Source organism: Microtus oregoni, unplaced genomic scaffold, assembly GCF_018167655.1.
Source record: "Microtus oregoni isolate MIOR12 unplaced genomic scaffold, Mior012 000003F_ref0000135, whole genome shotgun sequence".
Classification (NCBI taxonomy): Eukaryota; Metazoa; Chordata; class Mammalia; order Rodentia; family Cricetidae; genus Microtus; species Microtus oregoni.
In genome coordinates this window covers 48,566,798-48,592,905 of record NW_024543062.1, presented here as the reverse complement: position 1 = coordinate 48,592,905, position 26,108 = coordinate 48,566,798, and the positions used below count along the sequence as shown (strand labels likewise).

General features: G+C 45.9%; 1 protein-coding gene across 39 annotated transcripts in view; it reads right to left on the bottom strand.

The window, feature by feature from the left end:
• Positions 1-26,108, bottom strand: part of Clasp1 (cytoplasmic linker associated protein 1) — a 221,796-nt gene that overhangs the window by 29,633 nt on the left and 166,055 nt on the right. For 18 of the 39 annotated variants that reach the window (XM_041648577.1, XM_041648582.1, XM_041648583.1 and 15 more), the window contains 9 exons: positions 25,334-25,578; positions 23,431-23,494; positions 21,394-21,396; positions 20,907-21,070; positions 17,228-17,306; positions 16,166-16,309; positions 9,028-9,171; positions 8,060-8,166; positions 3,948-4,064 (listed from right to left, as the gene is read on the bottom strand). In XM_041648577.1, coding sequence (XP_041504511.1) covers positions 3,948-4,064; positions 8,060-8,166; positions 9,028-9,171; positions 16,166-16,309; positions 17,228-17,306; positions 20,907-21,070; positions 21,394-21,396; positions 23,431-23,494; positions 25,334-25,578 — 1,067 coding nt within the window. The remainder of the gene's footprint in view (positions 1-3,947; positions 4,065-8,059; positions 8,167-9,027; positions 9,172-16,165; positions 16,310-17,227; positions 17,307-20,906; positions 21,071-21,393; positions 21,397-23,430; positions 23,495-25,333; positions 25,579-26,108) is intronic. The other 21 variants (XM_041648591.1, XM_041648593.1, XM_041648595.1 and 18 more) reach the window with 3 other exon arrangements.

Sequence of the window (26,108 nt, the reverse complement as noted above, 5' to 3'; positions counted from 1 at the left end):
GAGATCCGTTCCAATGACAATACCGCCAAGCCATGCCCGGCACAAGAAGTAAATTTCCTTAAGTTAAACACAATCAGAATTGACTAAGCTCCTCCCCTAGGGCCTGTCACAGAGTGGGCAGGTGTCTGCCTGCTGGAGGGTATTTTCTAAGGCCGGCTACAGCAACAGTCCTGAGTTCACTCCCATGGGTGGAAGCTACTAGCCTAGCACTGCACTGGTCCAGACAGAATCCTTCTTTCCTGATAAATGGAAGAAAGCACACACACATCAGCCGTGTTAGGAGAGTTCAGACAACACACGCCAACTCAAAAGACTGGCCTTGGTACTCAGTGAAAAGAAACATGAACCCTGAACACATCTGCAGCTGAAACCCAATGTCTGCACCCATGAGAATATTTTTTTGTTTTTTGTTTTTCAGGACAGGGTTTCTCTGTAGCTTTGGAACCTGTCCTGGAACTAGCTCTTGTAGACCAGGTTGGCCTCGAACTCACAGAGATTTGCCTGTCTCTGCCTCCCGAATGCTGGAATTTAAGGGCATGCACCACCACCGACCAATTTTTTTTTTTTTTTTTTGAGAGAGGTTAATTTAGAACATCCTCAGTTCATAGGCTGTCCCCAAGGCAACTCTCCGGAAGTGTTGAAAGCACGACTGGAGAGGGAGTCCATGACTCTTTCCTCGGCACTCTGCAACTCCAGCTTACCTTCATAAGTGTTTATACATCTGACCAGTACACTGTTTTTATATAGAAAGACTGAGTATTATGACTCAAATAAATATATATACAAGATGTAAAAGAATGCCTTAAATACTTTTAATCACAACAACCAAAGATAATAGCATAGCCCATGCAAAAGAAAAAAAAACCAACGGATTGAAAGAGTGATGGATGGACAAGAGGTGGTCTGGAGGGATGTTCAATCTTTTACGGTATGTCACAATATTATGTTCCATGTGTTGCTTCAGAGAATGTTGGCTTTCAGATAAATTCACCCCATGATTTTCTACCCAAACACCCTTAAAGTTTTTCATTTCAGTTCAAACGACTGCGCCATCACAATGGCCTCTTTTGAAGATAAGAAAATGAAGGCTCTGCCAGCTGTTGCTCTCCCTTCTCCCTGACTCCAGCTGCCAACTGGGAGCAGCGCGTGTCCATACCCACTGCGGCCATCCCCGAAGGTCACCTGTTCAGGTGCCCTCAGAGTGAAGCCGGCATCATGAGTGCGAGGTGTGAGAGACCACGCTTTCCCGTTTGCTTTTTCCAGGATCTCTATGGCTCAGTCCTTTTTAAGATCAATACCCCTTAAGCCTTCACTTCTTAGGGGAAATAGAATTTCCCAGGAAGGCTGTCATCAGGAAGTAGGTTGGACAAACAACCCTAGAACTATTTTTTTAAAAGACTTTTTTTTAAAAAAAAATATTTACTTATTTATTATATATACAATAGTCTGTCTGTGTGCATGTCTGCAGGCCAGAAGAGGGCACCAGACCTCTTTACAGATGGTTGTGAGCCACCATGTGGTTGCTGGGAATTGAATTCAGGATCTTTGGAAGAGCAATGCTCTTAACCATTGAGCCACCTCTCCAGTCCCTTAAAAAGACTTTTTAAAAAAAATTTGAGTATGTATATATGCATATGTGTGTATATACATGCTTGCACAGGTACTCACAGAGGCCAGAAGTAGTGTCGGCTCCTTAGAGCTAAAGTTACAGGCATTTGTGAGCCACTTGAAGTAGGCACTAGGATTCAAACTGATAGAGCCCCCAACCCTGAGACTTGAAGGATGGCACAGTGGGACTAGGGGGAGCGCCTAGAAGTAGACCGTGAAGAGGCTGTGACCCATAATGCGTTGTTTTAGATTGGAGACAATCCTAGGACAAATCTTCCGGGTTAAAGGCCAGGCCTTGATCACCTGTAAACATTCGGATTACACCAGGAGGGCTTCCTGAGAGTCTACGAAGAGTAACTCCGTCAGTCAACAGTCCACTGCAGCCACTCCTCAGTGACTGGTCTGCGGAGAACCAGGTGGTGGGTGGGAAGGGACACGGGGTCAGGATGCCAAGAAGAAACCAAACGGAGAGAGAAAGCCTGCTCTCTGAAACTATTTTTCTGTTGTTTTGGGAGATGAATACCATATAGAGAAAGAGGCCCGTTTTCACTCAGCTTTCTCTCCTCGGCTGCTTACCAGGGATTCTCCTTATGTGCACCCCCATACTGGACATTGAACCCAGGGCCTGGTGCAGCAGAGGGAAGCTCCACCCCACAGTCTAAGTGTGTATTAACTGTTGTCAGTGGGTGAGTTAGAATGTGCTGTGGGAAAGAGGATTCTGGAGAGGGAATCTTCTGGATGGCAATCTTGGTGGCCGGCTGGAAGATGGCTGGAATGAGGCACACAGGCCAGCATTCTGGGGGACAGTGGATGACGCAGATTTACACTGCTGACAAGGCTAACATGACCACACAAGTCTGTGCCTCAGCTGTCACAGGAACCCATGGCTGCCGCCGCCTTGTTTTCCAGGCTCGTTTTTTAAATTCTTAAAATGTTTTATCATGAGTGTGTGTACAGGCACCATTATGCACGCGTGGAGGTCGGAGGAAAACTTTATGAAGTGGGTTTCATCTTCACCTTCATGTGGGTTTCAGGGACCGAGCTCAGGTAGTCAGGCAGGGGCACATCACCTTGCAGGCCCTCGGGTTTTCTTTCTCTTCTTTTTAAAATCTCTTAATTCTTCTACACAGTTGGCTACACACTCCTCTTACAGAGCCCAGTGACAGCTGGACCTCCCATGTTCTGCCCTTGAGATGACAGGCTTCTAGGAAAAGCATGCTCTTAGCTTCGGATCTTTACGACAGTGTCTAAGAGGCCTGGAACAGGTGTCTGGAGGAATACATAGAACTTTCTTGGGCTCACAAGCGTAACCTTTAAAACCTGATGGAAACCATGTCCTTCTAGACTTGTACAAGGTCACAGTGCTGAGCAGCATTTCCCACCAACAGATGATGCTTGCTAGGGACAAATAATGCCCGGTCTGAAGGGAGAGCATTTTTCCCAACTAATGCATTTGTCTGTTTAGCAGTACTGGAGACTGCACCCAAGGCCTCAGGCATGCTAGGTTCACCACGAAACTTTCATTTCAGCCCTAGGTAGGGCATCTGTAGGGAGATGGGACAATGAAGTTACCTATTCTGGTAGTTTTGTTTGTTTTTGTCAACTTGACTTAAGCTAGAATTATCTGAGAAGAGGAAGCTCAACTGAGAAAATGCTTCCATCACATGCCTGTAGGCAGCTCTGTAGGGCATTTTCTTGACCAGTGATCAATGTAGGAGGGTCCCCCACTATGGCCCCCCACCACTGTCATGTCCTCGGCAGGGGGTCCTTAGGGGTATAAGAGAGCAGGCTGAGCAAGCCATGAGAACAGCCAGTAAGCAGCATCCTCTATGACTTCTGCTGCAGTTCCCATCACCAGGCTCCTGCCTGGAGCTCCTGCCCTGATTTCTCTGGAAGATGGATTACAAGCTATAAGCGGAAACAACACCTTTCCTCCCCAAGCTGCTTTCGGCCATGGCGCTTTATCACAGCGGTGAAAAGTACGCTAAGACGCCAGCTCTTCTGCACCTGGCACTCCTATGAGGGGAACTGCAATCTCCACTGCTATCTGGACATCATGACGAGTTCTGAATGCCACACCAGGCCAAACAGCCCATGAGGGTAAATGGTGATGGGTCTGGCTGGGTGGTTAAAGAAGTTACTGTCCTTAGACAGAGCAGCAGTCTGGCTCCCGAGCCTGTTTCTGCTCACACAGCTCACCCTGGCTCCAATCCTGCAAGGCTAAACGGAAGCAGGAATTACACCAGAGGAGCTCAGAGGCTTTTCAAAAGACCCAGGGCAACCTTGGAAACACAATAATATTGTGACATTTTGAACAAATTTAACAGGTAGCATGTTACCTGGGAGAGTAAGAGCGCCTGAGAGTCTTGTGGGAGGGAGCGGTGGGAATGGAGTTAGGCTGAGAAAAGGGAGGTGGGGGCTTCGATAGCCCATCGGCACTCCAACCCCACAACCGACTGCAGTGATCAGAAGAGGAAAATCAGAGAGAGAGAAACACAGAAGCAAAGGGGAGGGGAAGAGGAAGACACTCCATAGAGCCCATCAAATTAGCTGGAGCAACATGTAGTGCTTCATACATAGAGGAAAAGAACAGGTTCATTTTACACTTTGCTCCTCAGTAAGACTGGCTTTATTCTTTTCTTTCCCAACCATGGGCTAAGCTGACGTCACCAGGAGTCGACTGAGATCCCAAGTTTAGCTGTGTACATACCTGTGAGAGGGCGCACCTGCCTGCCTGGGCTGGACATGCAACTGGAAGACTGGGGAGAAACTAAGGGAGCTCAGGCTTACCACCCTAGAGGTTATTTCAGAAAGGACCAGAGGTGGCGTTCTCAAGACTTAATTCAAGTGGGACAGAAGCGAGGAGATGCTCCAAGAGCATCAGCACTCCAGAGACAGACCGTGCTCCTGGGCCGGGGATCTGGTGAGAGTTCAGAGGGCAGAGGACCGCTGGAGGGTGGTACACGGGAGCAGTAAGTCCCAGGGGAGAAAATAGAATAAAGGAATGAAATGGCTTCCTCTGCTTTTATACCATCTAAAGGAAACTAAAATACATCTGGGAACACAGGCGTCCACTTGCTTGCCACAGTGTCACTACCTGGCCTGGGCTTGCGGAGGTCCTCAGGGAAAGTTCTAACTTGTGCTACAAGAGCAGAGGATGGAGTGAGAACATGAGGCAGAGTTTGCAGCATCCTGCTGCTGCTGCAGTCTGAACATGTGTGTATGTACGGGGTCAGAGCACAGCCTCAGGGGGCACCAGTACTTAGATGACTTCTATTTTTTTATATGAGACAAGACCTCCCCCTAGTCTGGAGCCTCACCAAGCAGGCTAGGTAAGCTAGCTGGCATGCACGTGCTGGGAATTCGTCTTTACCCTCATCTCATTATTGCTGGGAGTACATGTGTGCGCCATGTGCCTGGCCTTTTTAGGAAAGTTTAAGAACAGGTTCTGAACTCAAGTCCTCATGCTTAAAAAGCACAAGGTTGACCTTCAGCGCCCACCAACACAGCTTTCACAGTAGGTGTCCCTAGGTGTTAGTGCCCGTGAGGAGGGTCACAGAATCCATTCTGTAGGGAAAATACATCTTGGAGATGAGAGGGCATCGTGGTACAGGGTCTAAAGACTTTCTTCAAGCCACATTTGGGGCTAGGGGAAGGGGTAAAGGAATAGAGGTGATACTCAAGGCTGGGTCCGGGTGGGACTGGGCTTGCAATATTCTATAGGTGCTGCTTCACTCTGATAGGAGAAACACAAGCACCATCTGCAGGGCGACTTTGCCATGGCACCAGAGGTGACCATGCAGTTCCTTTCTGCTCTACGAGTCGCTCATCAGGAGCACCCACCAGACTGCAGCAACACCCCAGACACTTGGAACTGCAGTTCATTCTCTGCCACAAAATCATAATGGGTAAAATGAACTAAAATATAAGTGTTAAACGATGGAAAAAAACATAGGTCATAAATCTCTGCTCAAATATAGCTGCACGTGTTCATCAGTTGGGAATAGCTGTCAACCATCCCACTCTCACAAAGTGTTAGTCTGCTGGCATCTCTGACCCCACTGGGTTGATGGAAAGAGCCTCCTCACTGGACAGACCTAAAGCCACCATCGTGTCAGAGCTGTCGCCACTTCTAAACTGACCCTTAGTATTGCCATGAACTTTTGGATAAAAAATTTTTAAAAGTCCTAGATCATCTCACTTTTTCCGTCTCCAGAATGAAAAGCTAACACTTTATAGTCAAGGTCATGCTCGAAGGGCAGCACCTGGCAACGTGGGAGGCTGCGCTGTGCTGCCTATCACTTCCCGAGACGGTGGGGGGTGGGGGTGGGGCAGCTGTGGAACTCAGCCGCTTAGGTGAACACTGCACTTCCTTTATAATTTCCCCAGTAGAAGACAGGCTTCCCAGGCAGGGCAGTTTTCACCAGGGGACAAACCCTCTCTACTCGTGGGCTCAGGCTGGTCAGCTAGCTGAGCACTAAACAGGGGCAGTTTTTGTTAGACTGGATCAAGACTTTTAGAACCCAATCCTGGGTTTTAATTTTTCCACACTTTTTTTTTTTTGAAAGAAAGAAACTACACTAAGTATTCCCTAAAGAAGATTTGGCCACAGGAAAATATGTCTGCCACAGCCAGACCTTTTGGTACTGAAAAAAAAAAATCTCTTCACTTCTTTTACCTAGGAGTTAAAAAAAGAGCTATGGTTATGAATTAATAGATCTGCGAAGATTAATTTCCAGCCAGCTCTTTGACAGATACACTAGGACACCCACCCACCCGTTTGTTTTTTTTTTTAAATTTTTCCCACCCGTTTTTTAAACTTAGGCATTTAATAAAGTAATAAAATATTAGCTAATATACAATAGCTAAAAGATACATATGAACTGCGCACTGTAGAAGAGCAGGTGTCCTAACTACAGTGCAGAGCATCGTGTCTAGATAAACAAAAACTTGGAGAGAACATGCAGTTTGCATTTTCACTGTCTGGATTGAACCCTGGTCACTCAGGACAAAACATAGACTTCAGAGATCTTAGTATTCAATCACACTAGGAGGGGCAGACATCCTGGCATCAGCTTCTGTCACAACTGTCTAACAACACACTGAGAACCTGACAACACAGATCGAATCTGGAGATGTGACATCAGACTAGATACTACAGGTCAGGGAGTACATACAAAGCAGTCCAAAACCAGCAAGGTGCTAAAACAACTCACACATGCTTTCAAAAAACAAACAAACAAAAACCACATGCTCTCCCCAAGAGAAAAGACTTCTTTTGTTCCATAATACTGCTGCATAACTGGGGCCTGAAGAGAACTCTAGTGGTGAGAAAGGAATTCATAAAAAGTTACATTTAAAAGCACTAATGTGCCAGGCTTGGTCTCACATGCCTGTAACCCAGCATCAGGGGAAGTAAAGGCACAGGATCATGAGTTCAAGGCAAGTTCAAGTAGACAACCTGGCTGAGACACTGTCTCAAAATGAAAACCAAGACAAAAGTTGCAAACAAAAATAAACTTGGCCATCTTTCCAGCAGATGGAGACCTTTACCAGGAAGGAGGGGCCCATCTGGCACACTCGCATTGCGTTTTAAGATCTTGTGACAGTACCTTCAGGAAAAGTCTTCGAGATTCTCAGAGCCTAAAGATCTTGACTTCTCACAGGTAAAACTCAGCAACTGTGGCCCTTGCTGGGCTAGAAAATTTGTGGCCTCATAGAGGCACCACTCTGGGGCCAGGTAATGCCAACCCACGTGAGGGAGTCTAACAAAGCCTGAGACAGAACATGCTCTCCTTTGAAGTCATACCCCACTGTTGGGCATGGTGGTGGATGACTGTAATCTCAGCAAACCTGGAGGCTGAGACAAGATATATATATGGAAAGTTCCTGGCCAACCAGGACCATCTAGTAGACCCTGTCTCAAAAACAAAAATACAAACAAATAAGTAAGAGATTAGGCCCCTGACTCTGTAAGGCCATTGTGCACGGTCCTAAAAGGAATCTGCACATGCTGGACCTTGTGATGCTCAGGTCCCCAGGTACTGTCTATCAGAGCAGCATCTGCTTTAAACAGGACACAGGCAGGCCTGGAGCGGCTTCCTGACTGGAAACTACACCAGACTTGGTGCAGACTCTAAAAAGTTTATCAATAACTCCATAAAAACCATTAGGGTTTTCTGTCTCTTGGAGGACAGCTGACAGGTTTCCTCGGGAACTCATACGACCTCAGTCTTACAATCTATGAGGTACCAGGTTCAGTGTTCAGAGAACACGGAACACAGCTGTCCACTGTAGGACAGGTGTTAACTGCCGAAGACCACACAGTCACAGGCAGAGGGAGGGGCGGAACCTCCCCCTGACTCCTGGCACTCTGCTATCAAGCTTAAGTCTGAGCCAGGCTGCACAGAAAGCAGGGCATCTTCATTCTTCACTTGTGGAATGACCTTACCTTGGAGATAGTCCCCCATGGGAACAATTGGTGGGTGAGGTCAGGGGGCTGGTCCTGCTGCTGGGGTGTCGGGAAGGCGTCCGGCCAATTGTATTGCTTGGGGATCCCTAGAGCAAAGGAGTGTAGGCATCATTGTCCGAAGGCTTTCTTAAAAATTCAAATCCAACCCCGCTTGTTGTCTCTTAAGCTGCCACCTCCACAGATTATTAGTTGCATGGATGGATAATTGTTCTGTAGGAATCCCTGAAGCTCACTGACACTTGTCAGCTTACGGCAGCCAACACTGACTGCCAAAGTGACCAGATCTAGAACCACGTAGAAGACAAATCACTAGACATGTGAGAAACTTTCAAGACTGGATTAACTGAGGTGAAAAGATCCACCCCGAGGGCCGGCAGTATCATCCCACAGGTTGGGTTGCCAGGCTGGACAAAAGCAGGACAGTGAGCTGAGCATCACCAGGACAGTGAGCTGAGCATCAGCAGCAGTCACCACTTTCTGCTCCTCAACTACAGACACAGTGTGATCAGCTGCCCCTCAGGCCTGCCGCTTTTGCCATCCTTGTTACGATGACTGCGCCACCCTGGAAATGTGAGCCAAAACAAATCCTCCCTTCCTTCAGTTCCTCTCGTCAGAGCAACGAAAAAGGGGCTAATAGAGCTGGGCTAGAGTTATATACAGAATTAAGCATTTCTCTTTTTACAGAGTTAAAATATCTGAGACAGATCCAAAGAACGAATGAAATAGGAAGACAACCTGTAAACACTGCACTGACTCAATGACCTCACCCTAAAAAAAAGGCCACAGATGAGCACCAAGTCCATTCCCCTCCAGGGCGTATGCCAGCATCAGAAAGGACCCCAGCCTTCATAGGCTCACAGGCTATTAACCAAAGCTGTTGTCCATCAGCTTTGCAGCTGTGAGGGTCACTTGGCAGGTCATGACCAAACCACAACCAGGGCACTTACCACACCAGTGTTACTGGAGTTCTTGAGGTGGTTATGCAGGAGTTTGGTGGCACCATCCTGGAATGTTTTTGGCAAGGCACCAAGTAACATGGTAAATTCAGGAGTGTTCAATTCAAACAGAGAGATGAGCACAATCTGTGCTGCCTGGAAAGAGAAGCACAGCTCAGAAACGTCTGTTACCATGTCTCAACAGAGAGTTCCCTGACATTCTTTCTCAAGGAGAGCGCTTCTGTTTAACTGAAATCTGGAGAAAATGGCAGCACCAGCCACAGAGAGCCCAGTTTTAATCTGGAACATTCCCTGCTTCTGTTTTAATGCCCTGGCCCAACACATTTCTTTGGTTGTCTAGTACTAGGAAGGAAGCCAGCAAAAAGAACAATAAAAACACACTAAATACTTAAGATTGCTCTCACTATAGGGAGAGCTGGACAGCCTAGCAATGCCCGGCGGTGCACCCTGGAAAGAGGGTTTATCTTGGGACACTTCACCCACTATACCTGACTAAGAAACTACACATTTTAAATACACATGAAATACATATGAATACAGTCGTGGCACACGCTTTTAATCCCAGCTCTCAGAAGGCAGAGGCAGGTGGATCTCTGAGTTCGAGGCCAGCCTGGTCTACGAGTGAGTTCCAAAATAGGCTCCAATGCTGCACAGAAAAACCTTGTCTGAAAAAAAACCAAACCAAACAAACCAACAAAAACCCCAACAAAACAAAACAAAAAACCCCAACCCCCCAAATAAAGAGCCAAGAACACAGACTTTGGGGAAACCAATGGGATACTGATGGTAGACAAAAGCAGTCGCTATTACCTTTGGGGAAGGGTTTTATTAACTGAGGTAACAATGCAGGGACATTTACAATGATGGTGGCACATGGGAAAGCAATGAGCTAGAACAAGAGACAGGGGCTTCCCCAGAAGCAAAGTGCTCCTACGGAAGTGAGCCTTGTGCAATTGAACTTAAAACCTAAAGACTCAGGAACCAATGAGGAGGCTGACTTATAACTGCTAACGCGGACATGGTGGCCACACCTTTAATCCCAAGACTCCAGGCAGAGGCAGAGGCAGATCTCTGAGTTCGGGGCAGCCTGGTCTACCATAGTGAATTCCGGGCCAGTCAAGGGTAAAGTAAGAGACTTTGTATTAAAGTACAACAACCAAACAAAAACCCACAACTAAGTGGAATGATACTTCTGGTAAATGCCAATGGTCATTTCTTATTAATTTCTAAGAGTCAAGAGAAAGGAAAAGATATTATGCAAAACTGTTTCTAAAGATACAACAGTTTGTTTAAGCTTTTGGGAAATGATTTCTACTTCATTCTAACTAACTATATGACAGTTTTTCAGAGACTATATTTTTATTTTTCAAATAAAAACTAAGTAGAATGATATTCTTTGTGAGACAAAAAAAAAAATATTTTCCAACTTTCTAGAAATATAACCGGGCAGCATTTCCTCTCCTGATCTTGAAATCAGTCAGCCTTTCTATCCAGACCACAGTGGCCACTGTATTGTAGCTACGCATGAGAAACATCATTACTGATTGCCCTACAGTAACACATACGATTTAAGCATCATTCAAAATTATCTGTTTCCCAACAAATGAAGGCACTGTTAAGGCGATTCGTATAACAAAACCAACTTCAAATAGTGTACAAATTAACTTGTACTGTTAAAAACCTTTAATGAGGTGTTAGGGAAAAACACACATGCAGAAAAAGGTGCAAAGCAGGCAGGAGATGGGGATTTCAGCAAGCAAACACAGCGTGGCACGGCAGCAAGAAGGCACAGATGGGGGTTTCACGTGCGGGAACTGCACGGATCTACTGCTGCATCCCACTCTTGGTTCTGGAGTCGGCCTCAAGTCTGCTCTGAGCCTGCCACATGCACTCAACAACGACTATGAACTTCTGCTTTCCCTGCCTCCGTCTCCCGAGTGCCAGGATAGCAAGGGAACAGCTGTGCACTACCATGCCCAGACCTTGAGGAGCTGTGGATGGAACCACACAAGGCACAGGCCTTGTGCATGCTAGGCAAGCACTCTGAGACTTACTGGCTGCGCTACAGCCCCAGCCCTACTATCCCTGAACTGTCTATCTTCGTGTGAAATGCGCCACTGTCTTTAAGAGAGCATATTTCCTCCTGGGATGATGTCACATAACACCACCAATGAATGAGTTCTTCATGATGCTGATTAAAAAGCAGCACTTTTAAGAACAACAGGCCTGCAGCCCTAGACAATGTGAAAATCCTTGGCTTTGTAATATGAATATATTTATCTGAGGAAAGAAAGTACACAATAATTTAAGTTCTAACCCATTAGCCTCTTTTTCCAAATAATCCCAATGCTAAATTTTATATATATCATATAAATTAAAACTATATGTACACGTACAGATTTAGTTGGTGAGTGTACAAATGTATGTGTGTGTACTTACAGAGGCCAGAATAGGGTGTTAGATTCCTATTATTGTATTCATAGAATTATAAGTAGTTGTGATCCACCTAATGTAGGTGCTGGGATCTAAAGTGGGGTCCTCTGCAAGAAGAGTAAGTGCTCTTAACTGCTGAGTCATTTCTCCAGCCCCCTTTACTTTTAAGAATAAATTTATTTTTATTATTTATCTGTGTGTGTTTGTGTATACACATGTGCACAAGTGTGCGTATGTCTGCAGAAATCAGAAGAAGGCATTGGTATGGTGTGGGATGCTGTGTCTCCTGGAGCTGGAGTTACAGGTATTGTAAACCACCTGATGCTGTACTTGGAAACTGAACTCTGGTCCTCTGCAAGAGCGGCGAGTGCTCTCAGCTACCAAGCCACATCTCCGGGGCTCAAAAGTCAAACTTTGGCTTAAAGATGCTTACAAAGTACAGTCTTCTTACAACCAGAACAAAACTGCAGAAATTAAAAATATAACTTAAGTATATGCTTTTAAAAAGATTTCAAATCTAAGTTTTATCATAAGGCTGTTATAGCTGTACACCTCACAGAGAAAGGAATTCTGCCAAGCTGGCAGACACAAATTAAACCTTGGCAAATGTTCAGTGTTGATGCTTGGTTGTAAAACTTCAGACGGGGAGAGAAGGACACAGAGTTTTCTCATTTACTGAGAACAGTAAACGTGCTTTTACAAAACAACTCAAGACAAGGTATTGTGAAATCTTCAATTTTTGTGTGTGTGCGTGTGTGTACATGTGTGTACGTGTGTGTGCGTGCGTGTGTTGTGTGCCATGTGAAGGCCAGAGGACTACCATCAGGTTTTGCAGGTGCTGTCTACCTTGCTTTTTGGACAGGGTCACTCAGTGAACTGGAGTTTACCAAGCAGGTTAGGTTGGCTGTCTAGGAAAGCTTCTTGTCTCACCTCCTCTGCATGGCAGCAAACACCATAATCCAGGGAACAATCTAACTGGGTCCTAGCTCAGATGAAGGTACCTCCCTAAGTCCTGGATATTTATGATTTTGTCTTTCTTTTCCCTTGCAATTCTATTAAATACGGCAGTGAGCTACACTCGAAAACCATTTCACTGGGAAGGTGGTTAAACACAGGCACACGCAGGCACACACATCATTCCATTATTTTCAGTGGCCTCACAAGAGTGACTGGTATGGACAATGTAAAGGCAGACAGGAGGGTGAGCTTGGAATTAGTACATGGGCTCCATCTACCTGTTTACAACCTTCTTCCCAGTTTCCTTCTCCAGGCCCAGAGCAGGTAGGAACTGACCTAGTAGGGGCATCCTCCCCTGCTCGACTACGCTGACGCTGACGCTGGGACTGGCGAGTAGAAGAGGACAGGGTGCATTAGAAAGTGGGAGGGGTCACTCAGGGCTCTTTGCTGGCTCAGAGACAGTGAAGCTTCATCACTGGGGCCCGTGAGCCAGAAGTCAGGGACAGTGAGATCTCAGCACTCAGAGGCTTGCTGGGTTCCCCATTTAACCACAATCCTCCCTGTGGGGAGGAGAATTCTTGTTCCCTGTGACATGAAGGGTGATCAGAGGTCAAAGTGAGACTGGGAGGGAGTCACAGTCATGGTCAAGTTCAGAGTCAACTCTTCCTTTTCAGATGAGGCTATGCTGCTTCTATATTCACACACACACACACAATTTACATTTATTTCTCTGTGTGTGTGGTGGGGGCGTGCACGTATACTACAGCATGCATGTGGGGACTGGGAAACTTGTAAGGAAACCGGTAAGAGTTGGTTCTCCATTTCCATCATGTGGATTCCAAGAATCAAACTCAGGTCATCAGTATTGGTGACAAGAGTCTTTACCTTCTGGACTATTTTGCTCATAATCATTTAGGAATTTCACCCTTCAAAGACCATTTATATACTTTTCCTGACGCAGCCAATGGCATCTTTATAATTCCTAAGTTTCTCTGCTATGTCTTCATCTCTAACATTTCTCAAAACATTTGGAAGCCAAGGAATTACCAAGCAACTGTGAAAGGTCCCTGCTAGACCACTGACAAGTGACACAATGCATTGACTCAGCATTTGAATCCTAAAGTAGGAAGATGCAATTAAATACCCGGGCTGAGCATAGGGGTGCATGCGTCTAACCCCAGCCCTGAGAAAGCTGAGGCTGGAGATCACAAACCCCAGGCCAGCTTGAGCTTCATGAAACCCTGTCTCAAGAAAAATCTAAGGGCTGGTGGTGCAGCACAGTGGTAGAATACATTGCCTAGTGTTCCAAGGGCCCGGGTTGAGTTCCAGCACCATATATGCATAAACTCACACACACAAGAAAGAAACAAGCCAATACATTTTGTGGTAAAGATTCTATGGACTCTAACTAGACGGCCTTTCATAGATCACATGACTTCTTAAGTGCTGGAAAGAGCTGGGTCTTCAGTTTGTTTCCTAAACAGCAGCAGCAAATCCTGAACAACCCTTATACAATAGCAAATGAGGCTATAGGATCTGTTTCTTATTGTGATCAAGCCTGCCCTAGATGCCCCGGACAAGTATTATCAGCCCCTTGCAGATAACAAACAAGGACTCGGGAGAGTAAATGAGTTGCTCAGCTGCACAGGCAGAAGCCAAAAGGAGGCCAAACGGCAAATAGTTTCTATGGTAATACGCTCCACTACGTTCCACTCACAGTGTACTGGGAAAGGGGTAGTGACTCCTAGAGTCTGCCTAACACACTTGCACAAAGAAAAGGTTAATGTTAAAGTAGCCAGTCCAGGTAAACTGCTGGGTGTCTCCGGCAGCCTTCAACCCACCAGTCTGGCAGCCAATACCCTTTGCATGCTGTGAGTTTGGTTTGGGTTTTGAAAAATGCCTTAAATATTAAAATACCCTTCTTTTGTCACGTGATACAACCAGATGTAGAGCTCTCAGCCCCTCCAGCACAATGTCTGCCTGCACACCACCATGCTTCTCGCCATGATGATAATGAACTAAACCTCTGAAACCATAAGGTGGCCCCAATGGAGCTGCCGTGGTCATGGTGTCTCTTCACAGCATCAGACCCCTAAGACAGTGCTCTTCAGGGAAGAGTCTGAACTCCCTGGAGTGGCAGCAGCTGAAGTCTGTTTCCAAAAGCCTCCTAGCATGGGTAAAGTACCCGGCTGGCCAAGCAGATGTGACCTTCAGGTTGTGAGGCGAACAAGAGGCTGGAGGGCAGAGAGATGAACCCTGCTGGGGAGCTGTCAGGATGAGCACACACTAGCCTAGTTTTTTTTACGTGGGTTCTGGGGAGCTGTCCTCATGCTTTCGAGGCAAACATTTTACTGAACGATGCATCTCCCTAACTCACAAAGCTTTTACATAAAGCAAAAGGCAACGACAGCACATGCCACATGTGGAACCCAAGCAGAGGCTGCGATACTGGTAGAAAGGGGACAGCTACAGCGACCCAGTGTGACTCACTGCAGTTTGTGGGGTGACAATGTTCTGCGGGTATCTATGAGTAACATTTCTGGGAAGCAGAGTACTACCTAGCAAGAGATCAGCAGCCTGTGCTCCACTGCTGGATATGCTCCATATGGGGATTTGGAAGAAAGCAGGAAATAGTCCTGTGAGCCAGAAAAGCAATAAGTAATAGCTTGGTGTTAGGTGTCTCGAAAAAAAAAAAAAAACCCATAATACTGAGGCTAGGGTGATGCCTCGGTCAGTAAAGTGCCGCTATACAAGTATACGGGCCTGAGTGCAGATCCCCAGCACCTGGGGAAAAACATGGTGGTCTATGTGAATCAGCCCAGCACTAGCAGGAAGGGAAAGGAGGATCTGGGAGCTCACTGGTCAGTCACCATACTTAAATTGACTAGCTTCAGGTTGAAAATTAAGGTGGAAAGAGAGGGAGAGAGACAGACGGACAGACAGACAGACAGAGGAAGATACCTGATGTTGACCTCTGGCCACAAACAATGCACAACACATGTGCATGGATGTGGGATTCCCCTCTGTGTGCTGTGAATACCATTGGTTAATAAAGAAACTGTCTTGGGCTTGCACAAGGAATAGCGGTAGGTGGGGAAAACTAAACTGAATGCTGGGAGAAAGAAGGAGGAGATGGAGATGCCATGTAGCCCTGCTGCCAGAGAAAGACACCAGAATTTTAGCCAGTAAGCCACAGCCACGTGGCGATACACAGATTAATGAAAATGGGTTAAATTAAGATATAAAATTTAGCCAACAATAATCTAGACCTAATGGGCCAAGCAGTGATTTAAATAATATGGTTTCTGTGTGATTATTTTGGGGCTTAGCAGCTGGGCGGCCCGGAAACAAACTATCGGTCTCATTATAACATGCATGTGCTCACACATAATCTAAATTCTACCTGAATCCCATTCTACTTCCAAATCAAAGAGGGTATGCTCTAGGGTGGCATATAAATGAAGGATTTGGCTATTTTAAAGTCAGGAGTCTGCTGTGTCTTTTAAATGTTTCAGTTACATTCCCTCCCAGGCTCCTTTGCAGCCAGTGAGCCCAGATCGCGGTCCCTCATCAGAGCACCTACCAGCAGACACAGAACCATCAGTGCTTCGTTATCGCCACGGTTGATCCATCAGACCAGGATGGGTAGAGGACAGAGAAGCAGAAACAGCACAGCTTTGGTGACGCGGGCGTATGAGGCAGGAGAGTCTGCAGTCTTGCTGCAGCTCTGTGAACATACCTTTCTCACGTCTGAACTCTTTGGTTCTGTAGTCCACGTTATGATTCTAGAAACAGCAAGCCTTGTTTCGCTGGAGTTTACAAAATCTGTGGGATCCATCTGCCTGGCCAGAGACTCGATGTATTTCAGGATTGCGACTTTGACCTGAGAGACCAAGGGTTATGAATGTTAAGAACATGTTACAAACTGAACAGAAGTCTCAGCTGGTGGTCAGCAGTGCACACCACAAGGGCAGAACCTCCCGCTTCCCCATGCTAAGTTTCCGCATGAACTGACAGCCTCATCTATATCCTTTAGATGCTATATATGCTCAGATCCTTTTTTTTAAAGATTTATTTATTTTTATTTTATGTACATTGGTATTTTGCCTGCATGTATGTCTGTGTGAGGGAGCCAGATTCCCTGGAACTGGAGTTACACACAGCTGTGAGCCACCATGTGGGTGCTGGGAATTGAACTCAGGTCCTCTGAAGGAGCAGCCATCTCTCCAGCCCCATTCCTAGAGTTTTAAAGAGAGTATTTCTCCCACTGGCTGGGAGGCCAAGCCAGTTCTTAAGCCAGTTCTGTGAAGCATTCTCGGCCAGGTCCTGGGAGGCAATTCCCACCTCTCCAGCTCATACTCTGACCCAGTTTCTTCATTAGTTTTTGATCTCAGGAGAAAGGGACCCATCCTAGAGCCTTAAGAAAAGTCAGCAGTCGAGGAAGAGACACACCCCTTCCTTTTTATAGTAACGAAAGTAAGCTGTTACAGGTGTGACTTTCTACGCGGCTCAGAGAAAGTTCTATTGAAGGTATTCTAACAAGGCACTGATCCCCTAGTCACAGCATCAACTGTGTAAAGGCTGACGCACAATTGATGGTGACGACACTGTTGACAAGAACAGAATATGGCACAAGAGTTAGGCATCTGCCTACGCAAGGAACTAGTCATTTGGGACCAAGAGAAACAAGAGCATGTCCACAGAGAGCTAAACAGAGATGCTCCCAGTTATGCAGAATCTGACACATCACAAGCCACACAGGGAAAAGGGAACAAGAAAAACAAGATGAGTATCCACTGACCTTGAGGTTTGGAGTTTGAGTCTGATCCACAATAAATCTCATTAAAATGTTGAATTGTTGATCAAATGGAAAAGAATCCCTAGGACAAAAAAAAAAAAAATAGAAAAAAAAATCAAAACTAAAAAGCAGCTCTTATTTTTAAAGAAATTGATTACATAAAAGAATATAAAACTGTACAATATATCCTGAAACACACACACACACACACACACAAGTACATTCACATTTTTATGGATGGTGCTTTTCATTTTAGGTAAGTATTAAACTATATTTACATATAGAAAATTCATGGAAAGGAATATAGGTCACTTTGAGTAGCTACTTTAAAACTGAAGACTAGGCAGAGAATGCGGGGAAGCAGGCAGCCTCCTGCTCCTCCCTGCTTTCTGAACACTGCTTCCTGGAAGACTGCGGGCCCCAGATCCCACTTTCCTTCTGCTCTAGGTTGCTTGCCCCCACTGTGCAGAGGCCAAGCAGATGTCTTTCTAGTCCTGTACATGCAGGCGGTCCTCCTGCAGTCACTACAGAAGAATGTCCATTCTTCTCAGTGCTGGGAATTTTCTACACAGCTCTGGCTCTACAGATGCCCCTCCTCTTGCCTCAAGCCTGTGACTAAGCCCATGCCTAACAGTCACTGTGCTGTCTGATCCAATCAAGCAACCCTGGGGGCTTCTGGCTAGGGAACATCAATCCTTTCATCCTTAGCTGTGGCAATCACTACTGCTGGTTTAAAATTGCCTGACGGGGCCACTCAGATGTGATGTCATCCTCAACACAGGGAAGGTGAGGCCGCTGAGTCCCTGGGGCTGGGTGATAAGACTGTTTTCTTTGGACTCTCCTAAGAGACTTCCTACAGAGGTGTGGGACAGTGGCTGAGAATGCAGGCTTGAATCTCCATTGCAGGAAGAAATGTTATCAAGTATTCCTAGACTGAAGTGGAAACTGAAGAACCAATACAAGAAACCTATAAAGTTTTATAAAGGAGAGCACACTACAAACCAGTGTTTTAATAGTAATCACTAATAAAGAGTAAACTTAAGCTAAGTGGAAGAGCACCTGCTTAACATGTGCAAAGTCTTGGGGTCCCCCTGCCCTGGAAAGTGATAAAACCGCCCCTAGAGCAACCTTATTTGCTCGCCTATTTATAGGCTGGAAGCTACAGTGGGCTACTTCTGAGACAAAGTGCACTTTAGTGGCGCTGTTTAAGTAGTCAACAAGCCACAGATGAGTCTTCCCTGCTTCTGCCTCCAGCAGATGGAGACAGGTGGGTAAGCTTAGGCAGGAAATGAGCCTGTTTCAGGCACAGCTAGAGGCAAGGGGGCCAGGGAAGAGTCGAAAAGTGGAGCAAGTTGCTCCTGGTGAAGAATCACTGATAAGATTCAGTGTCCTCCAGGATTAGCAGCTAGGCCATCTTTCCAGCAGCTTCTGCACCTATCTGACCTTTCCTACAACAGCTCTGCACCGCAGTTGAGTGAGTTGGGGTGGAACAAATGTCTTAACCATGCACAAATTTACTCGAGTTTTCTGCTCTCACTTGTGCATGTGTGTGCCTGTGAAGACGCTGAGTATCTGCCTTGATTACTCAGTTTACGGAGACTGGATCTTGAACAGAGAGCTCACCAATGCTGGCCAGTCTGGCTAAGGTTGCCCTGGAGATCTCCCACCTCTGCTCCCCAAGTTCTGGGATTACAGGTGACCACCATGCTGGCTTGGGTTGTACATGGATTCTGGCAATCTCTTCGGTCCTCATGCTTGTGGGGAAAGTGCTGAGCCATCTCCTCAGCCTAAAATTAGGACTCTTACAAGACAGGGTGTCAAGGAAAAATAACTAATAAGAGCTCACAATTCTATTTTCCTCTCATTGTGTGTGTGTGTGTGTGTGTGTGTGTGTGTGTGTGTGTGTGTGAATGAGTGAATTGGACAGAGGTAGAGAGGAGAGAGAAAAAATTCACTGAGCTACAACTAACTGTATCACCAAAATTTAGAACTGTAATCTTAATAGTCCCACCTTTCAAAAAATTGTAACGACTATTTTATTCATAAACTGACTCAAGCTGTGACACCCTGGACTAACTCGTGCTTTATTTGGTCTTTACAGTGTCATAAAACATCTTTAAATATATTACCAAAATCTATGTTTTTGACTTTTTATAAAGTCTAGGAACACTAGATCCATATTTTAGAAAGACCACAAGTGGAGGCAGCTGTCAGGCTGCCAGGGACCCTCCTTCCTACCTGCACAGCTACAGCTGTCAGGCTGCCAGGACCCTCCTTCCTACCTGCACAGCTACAGCTGTCAGGCTGCCAGGGACCCTCCTTCCTACCTGCACAGCTGTCTGCACAGCTACAGCTGGCCAGCCGCTCTGAGGCCCCAAGGCACCGGTGTACAGCACTGGTCTCCAATTTTGCTAAAATGAACCATCCAGTGGAAGAGGACCTTGGAAGCCTTATCACAATGTATGCTACTCAAAAGAAAATGTGTGCAAAATCTGTGCAAATTACACAAGTCAGCAGGCTGAAACACCCGTTGCTAGCAGAGTGCAGAGTCACAAATGCCATACAGCAGCTGCAAGCACAGATGTGTTGCTGGAGTGGCATATGCCAACTGAGCAAAACGGTGCAGGAGGGCAGGACACAACCCTACAGGGCAGTCTGAATCATAGTGGCAGACAAAAAAAAAAAAAAAAAAAAAAAAAAGCAAAGGCAGAAATCCTAGCACCAATACTAACTGTGACCTTAGGCAAGTCAGGGTAGCTTCTGTTTCTCACTGAGAAAATCCCATTTCACCTCTGAGCTCCTTTGCTGTGAAAATCCCATGATACCTGGGGTCTATCCTATGTGAGATTTGGGTTCTATGAAAGTTACTGCCCTGACAATAATGTAAGTGCCTGGGAGTCACTTGCTTGTTCTTTTCAAAGATCTGTGAGTCTTCCTTTTGTTTATACTAAATCAGTCAGCTCACGGCCATTATCTTCTGAGATCATTCACTTCTAGCCCAGGCATTCTTCTGAAGAGCAGCACAGCCCATAAACGTTCCTGAGCCTCTGTAACAGCCAGAAGGGCTATGTTTTCAAACTCTAAACTGAGAAGTGTGGGTGTGTGCATTATTTATTTCTTACTGTTACTAGTTTATTTCTGGGGACACACACACTTGCGGAGGCCAAAAGTCAACATCAGGTGCCGCCCTCAGCCACTCCTCATCTTTTTTTTGAGACAGGATCTCTCACTGAACCTGGAGCACCCTCCTTTCCATGACCCCACCCCCACTCCCATGCCAGGATTATAGATTATAGGTGAAAAAAGGATTCTGGAACCTAATGCTCATACAAGACTTTGGCACCAACTGAGCCACCTTTCTAGCTCCAGAACTGCTAATTTAGAGGCAGTTATGGTCCAACAAGATTTCTACATTACATATTGATATTAAATTCCTGAGGCAAAATATTAATAAACAAAGTATTAAAAATAAAGAACTTCAGAAACGTATAAACGAATATCCTAAATAATCTCTCTAAATATTTTAGAAAAGCTGCCTATATTCTGCAGGCATTTATAAAGTATTGCCTACTCAGAGATGACACGGTCCTCTCCCTCCTAGACTGGTGAGACATGTCAGCCCAGAGCACGGGAGATGAACACGGACTCCTCCAGCACCACAGCCAAGACCCTGAGTGCCCACCTGGTGACATCCAGTGCCTTCTGAACTTTTGCTTGCACAGATCCAAGTAAGTCTGCGCCCATTTTCTTCAGTAATTGTGTGAGAAGGACGAAAAGCCAGTCTTGCAAGTCATCCTTATGAATGATTATAAAATCCACAAGGGTCTCCAGAAACATACTGAAAACCTGCACGAAGAGAAACCAAGCCCATCACAGCCTGCATTCAGGATCCCTCCACAGCCCGAGAACAGCGCAAGTGCCTAGCCCAGTCTTGTCACTTGAGTTAACAATGCTGGCTGCTCTCATAGTCAGAGACAGTGCACATCAGAACACAGGGGTGGGGGTGGGGGTGGAGGATGGGAGTGGTTGACACTTACTCTCTGTTGTGAATTCCACGGCACACCAGGGCATGCAACAAAACAAATTCCATGTTAGTGCACAGCAAAGGAATACCAGTTTCATGCAGTTTCTTTTAAGAATTCTGAAAAAGCTACAAACTGATAGAACACTCTCTTCACCTCAATATAAACCTGTAACTGTCAGTACAAAGAGAAGTTTAATCTTGGAGGATTTTCTGAGAGAGAAAGACAGAGAGACGGGGGTGGTGGTGTTTTGTTCTGATTTGATACTAGTCTGGTTCATTCCCTTGCATTCAACACATATTATTATAGGACATAAAGGGGCAGAAGCCTACTCAGGTTTCTGTAACCACTAACTTTTGTCAAGTAATTTGGCATGTGCTAATTTCAGATGTTATGGAGGGGTTATCAGGGGAGCTACTAAAAATTCCTGTTAATTCTCATGCCACTATGTAGTTACTCTGCTTCCGAGGTAAAGCAGCGCACAGTAGCGTATCTCTATGCCTGTCTCAGGGAAGGAAGTGGCACGGGACTCCCCAGGTGTGGTGCTGTGCTGGGACACCCACCCCACAGGTCGTCAGGTCTATCACAGCCACCATTCACCACCAGGAGTCTCCAGCGACAGCTCAGGAAAAAAGTCAGTGAGCTCTGAGAGGTGGGATTCCTAGCTTGGCTCAGGTAGCTAAGAAACATGAACTAAACTGAGACCTCCAACTCACTGGACAAGAGCCTTCTGATGGAAACAAATTTCCTTCTTTATCCTCACATTCTGCTTCTGAATCAGCAATCTAGAGGTAACGGGTAACAGAAAGTGCATCAATGTGAAACCATCTAACATAGCATCCCTTATGGTATAACTTACCAGCTATAGCATGCTTACGCTTTAAATCCTATTGCTCTAATACCTCCATAGAGAACAATCTTGATAATCAGATCTTTGGTTATCTAGGTGGCCATTAAACTCAGTCTTTTGGGAATTTAAAAATGAATGCTTTGAAATGTGCTTTCTGGAAGGCCTGCATGATGATTTAGTGAGGGCTGCCGCGGGAACAAGCAGGAGGAGAGGGGCCCTGTGCTTGGTCCCAGTGCTTATGTGAGTGCCTCCAAGGCAAGGGCTTGGATTTTCCATATCCCTAGCTCATGGCAGGAATTCAAGGAATGTGGAATGACTGGGTAGATGGGTAAATGGGTGGGCAGTGAGTAAGTACATGGATGAAGAGATGAAAAGGTGGGTGGGTGGGTAGACAGATGGTAGGGGATGCATGGTGGATGGGTGGATAGAAGGGTGAATGCATGAGCTGGTGGGCGGGTGAACAGGTGGGTGGGTGGATATTTACTATTTACTACTTCAAGGACAATTCCTATGAGGAAGCAAGGATAGGAAAGAGGAAAGAGAGCAAGTTGCTGGACTCTTTGACCACCACAGGCTTTTTTCCTCCCAGCATCGAAACTTTAGTGCCAGCATGTCCACAATGAATTTAGTTCCTATTCATTCCCACACTCTAGCGCCTATCTCGTGTTCACCCGTTAGCCCCCTCTTGTCACCATCTCTTCATGACATCAACAGCCCTTACTAGCATCTTCCTAAACAACAGCATTTACTTAAAATACTGTTAATCAAGGTGCTTTTGTAAAGAGGTCCCTTTCAGCACTACTTCTGGAAAGGACTTTGTTCCACTCTTTGTATGGTTTCTCCTCAACAGTCCTTCCCAACGGCAGGGTACCACCTAGGAGAACTCTATCCAGCAAGCTCTCGGGAACAGCCAGATTTCATCAGGGAAATAACTGAACTTGGTTTTCCAATAAAGGCAATAAATAAATACTTCCATTTTTCTATCTTATTCTATGAATACAAATTCTATGTGAGATACCAAAGTAATCATATACATCTTCCCACTACTGTAACATTGCTAAAATGTACTAGATTATATCCTAGAACCTAGCACCCTGTTTGGCTAAAAGGAGACAGACAAAGATGCTTGCTGACTGGATGAAAGATTCCATCTGATTACTTTCAGGACACTCCTTATTTGAGGCACACCTAATTGGAAGTTGACAGCCACCTAAGTCCCGAGAACTGTACTTAGGAAGATGTTAATGAAGATACTGGGGAGCTCTCTCTCAATCCGGGGTGTATTACACAGTTCGCACAGGCATGCAGATGGACTTTACATAAGGCCTGGTTACCTTGCTGTGAGGGTCAGCGAACATTCGGGTGAAAATCTCACACAATCTCTTCAATTCTACTCGACTAGAGGAAAAAATGGAAACAAATGAGTTTAAGATGTAGTATCACCAGTGTAACTAGTTATGGCTTTAGAAACCCTTTAACTAATCTTTAGTTATATAACAACAATGCCTATATCAAACTAATCATCTTATCTAATTCATGATGAAATTTAAGCTACAATCTTCAATTCATTTTAAGATGAGGAAACAGATTTAATTGCCTCCTAGAAGGGGACAGATGCAAGGCAAGTCCCCTTACTTCAGCCTACGTCTGTTTTCCACCTGCCAAGCTAACTGTGTGTGTGTATGTGTGTGTGTGAAGGTCACAGGAAAACCTGTGGCAGTGAGTTCTCTCCTCCTGCCACGTGGCCCAAGGACTGAACTCAGGTTGTTGGGCCACCATCTTCCTGAGACTCACTCTTAGCACCTTTTGCCCTGTCTTTGGCTGGGAACTCTGCCATGGGACTGAGAAGAGTCAAAGACACAGTTAACACTGAGACCAAGAAAAGCCTCAGTGCACACCTGCGTCTCCTAAGTCCCCTTTTCACATCAAGGTTGGGAAGAAGAGTTCTTCCTTCCTGTCCCCCTGGGACAATCCACCTTCTTCATGTGTCTGAGACACAGATGCCTCAATGATCCTTCAGTAACCTAGACATGATAGTGCTAGCAGGTTTGCACGGACAATTCAGGTGTAGCTGGTAAACACTGGGAATCCAGAAAGTGGACTAGTCAACAAGACCAGAGCTTCAGATCAACCCTGACAAAGCACACTCACAAGGGTGTCTGTGCTTCAAAAGGATGTGGCAGAACCTCTATCAGCTTCATGGACAGAATGGGTTAACAGGAGCAAGGGTGAATGTGGTGTGCAGAGGCAGACTGGACACCAAACAGCTCAGGAACCACACAGGGCCCAGAAGGGTCTTCCACCCAGAGCTGCAAACCTATTCAGGGTCACGATTTTTTCTTTAAAAAACCAAAAAATTGCCTTCTCTGTAGCAATGCTCAAAGGCTGTCACAGCGTATTTCACTGGTGTCCACACGTCACTCACATCTACTTAAGATTGGTCTTTAAACCAAGAACAAATTAACAGGCTGGATTAGTGAACAAAATTTATCTTCCTCTCCCCATCCCCTCATCCTTTTTTACTTATTTTGGGAGGGGTGGAGACAGGATCTCACCCTGCAGTTCAGACAGACCCAAAAATACCAGGGATCCCCCTGCTTCTGATTTGCAAGTGCTGAGAGTACAGGAGCAGACTAGCCACACTGAGCGGTCTTTCTATTATTTTGTGAATAATATTATTTTCATCATTTTGTGAATAAAATAATGGCATGCTGATGGCAGCTTAGATATGATGAAACGTTATATAAATGCATATTCCTTTGGTATGTGTAATACTTGGTTATCTAAAAACTGCATGAGATATCAAAGGACGGCACAAGAGAAGCTGTAAAGCTGCGCTGCTGCTGCTGCTGCTGCTGCTGAGTGTCTATTTCATCCCAGGCTCGCTGGGCACACGTCTAGGCTGTGCACACAAGTGGTGTGAGCTTACACACTGCGCTTTACCCTGAGCCTGGAGTGGACTCAGCGTTACCAATGCGAAGCTGCTTTCTGTGCCCGACTCCTCAGGAGTATCACCTAGTGGACAGACATACACCTAACAGGAACCAAATGTCTAGTAGCCACCTAACAGATTGCAGAGAATTTTCTAGATGTTTCCAAGCATGTGTGTGGCAGGCACTATGTCTTCCAATCGTTAGAAAGAACTTTGCAAGGACTCTGTAATGGCAGACTCCCTCAAAGCCCCTGACGAGTCTAATGGGACAGGATGTAGATCATGGCAGAGTGTCTTTTCCTTACCTCAGTGTTCTTTGGCTCTTCAGTAAGTTCTGCAGGCCCAGGAGCCCCTCTTTCCTTTCGGACCAGTTGGAACTAGCACAGTGGTTGAGAACTTCTGCTACGTCCTCAGTCTGCCGCAGATAATGAGGAATGCCACCATTCCTGGAGCCATACGAGCGCTCAGAGCACACGCTGGAGGCGTCGCTGTTGGCATCATCGTCAGAGTACATTCCATAGGGCTCGTACCTCCTCCTCACAGGCTTCTTCTGAAATGTCCCATGGGGGCGGGGTAAGGAAGAAGTGGGAAGGGGAATGTTCATGAGTCATTTACTGACAACTACAACAGTGCAGAATGACAAGTAAAAACACACACATTCCTATGCCTGCAGATGAGGGAAGTGTCAAGGTGGCAGTATCTTGGTGTGGGAGAATCTGTTGTTTTGTAGAAAGTGTGGATATGTGTATCGGTGGCAAGGGAGATTTCTAGCAAGATGGTCTTGGGTTCCGATCCAGGTATCACTGCTGAGCAAACTGTCATTTTCTGCCTCAGTGATTCCTCTCGAGGAAGGCAACAATCCCACTCTCCAGACTACGGGGGGCGGGAGGGGGGGAGGATTCAGTGGAACTCTGAAGGATGAGGAACGGACACACTGCAGACACGTGCACAAGCTCACCTCTTCAGAGCCCAGAGCTTAAGCGCAGGCTATGGATGCCCTTGGCTTCAACAATCATGCTTGCTTTTAAGAAGTGTGCAGTTGACATGTCTGTGGTGGAAGTAGTCTATGCAGAAGGGTCC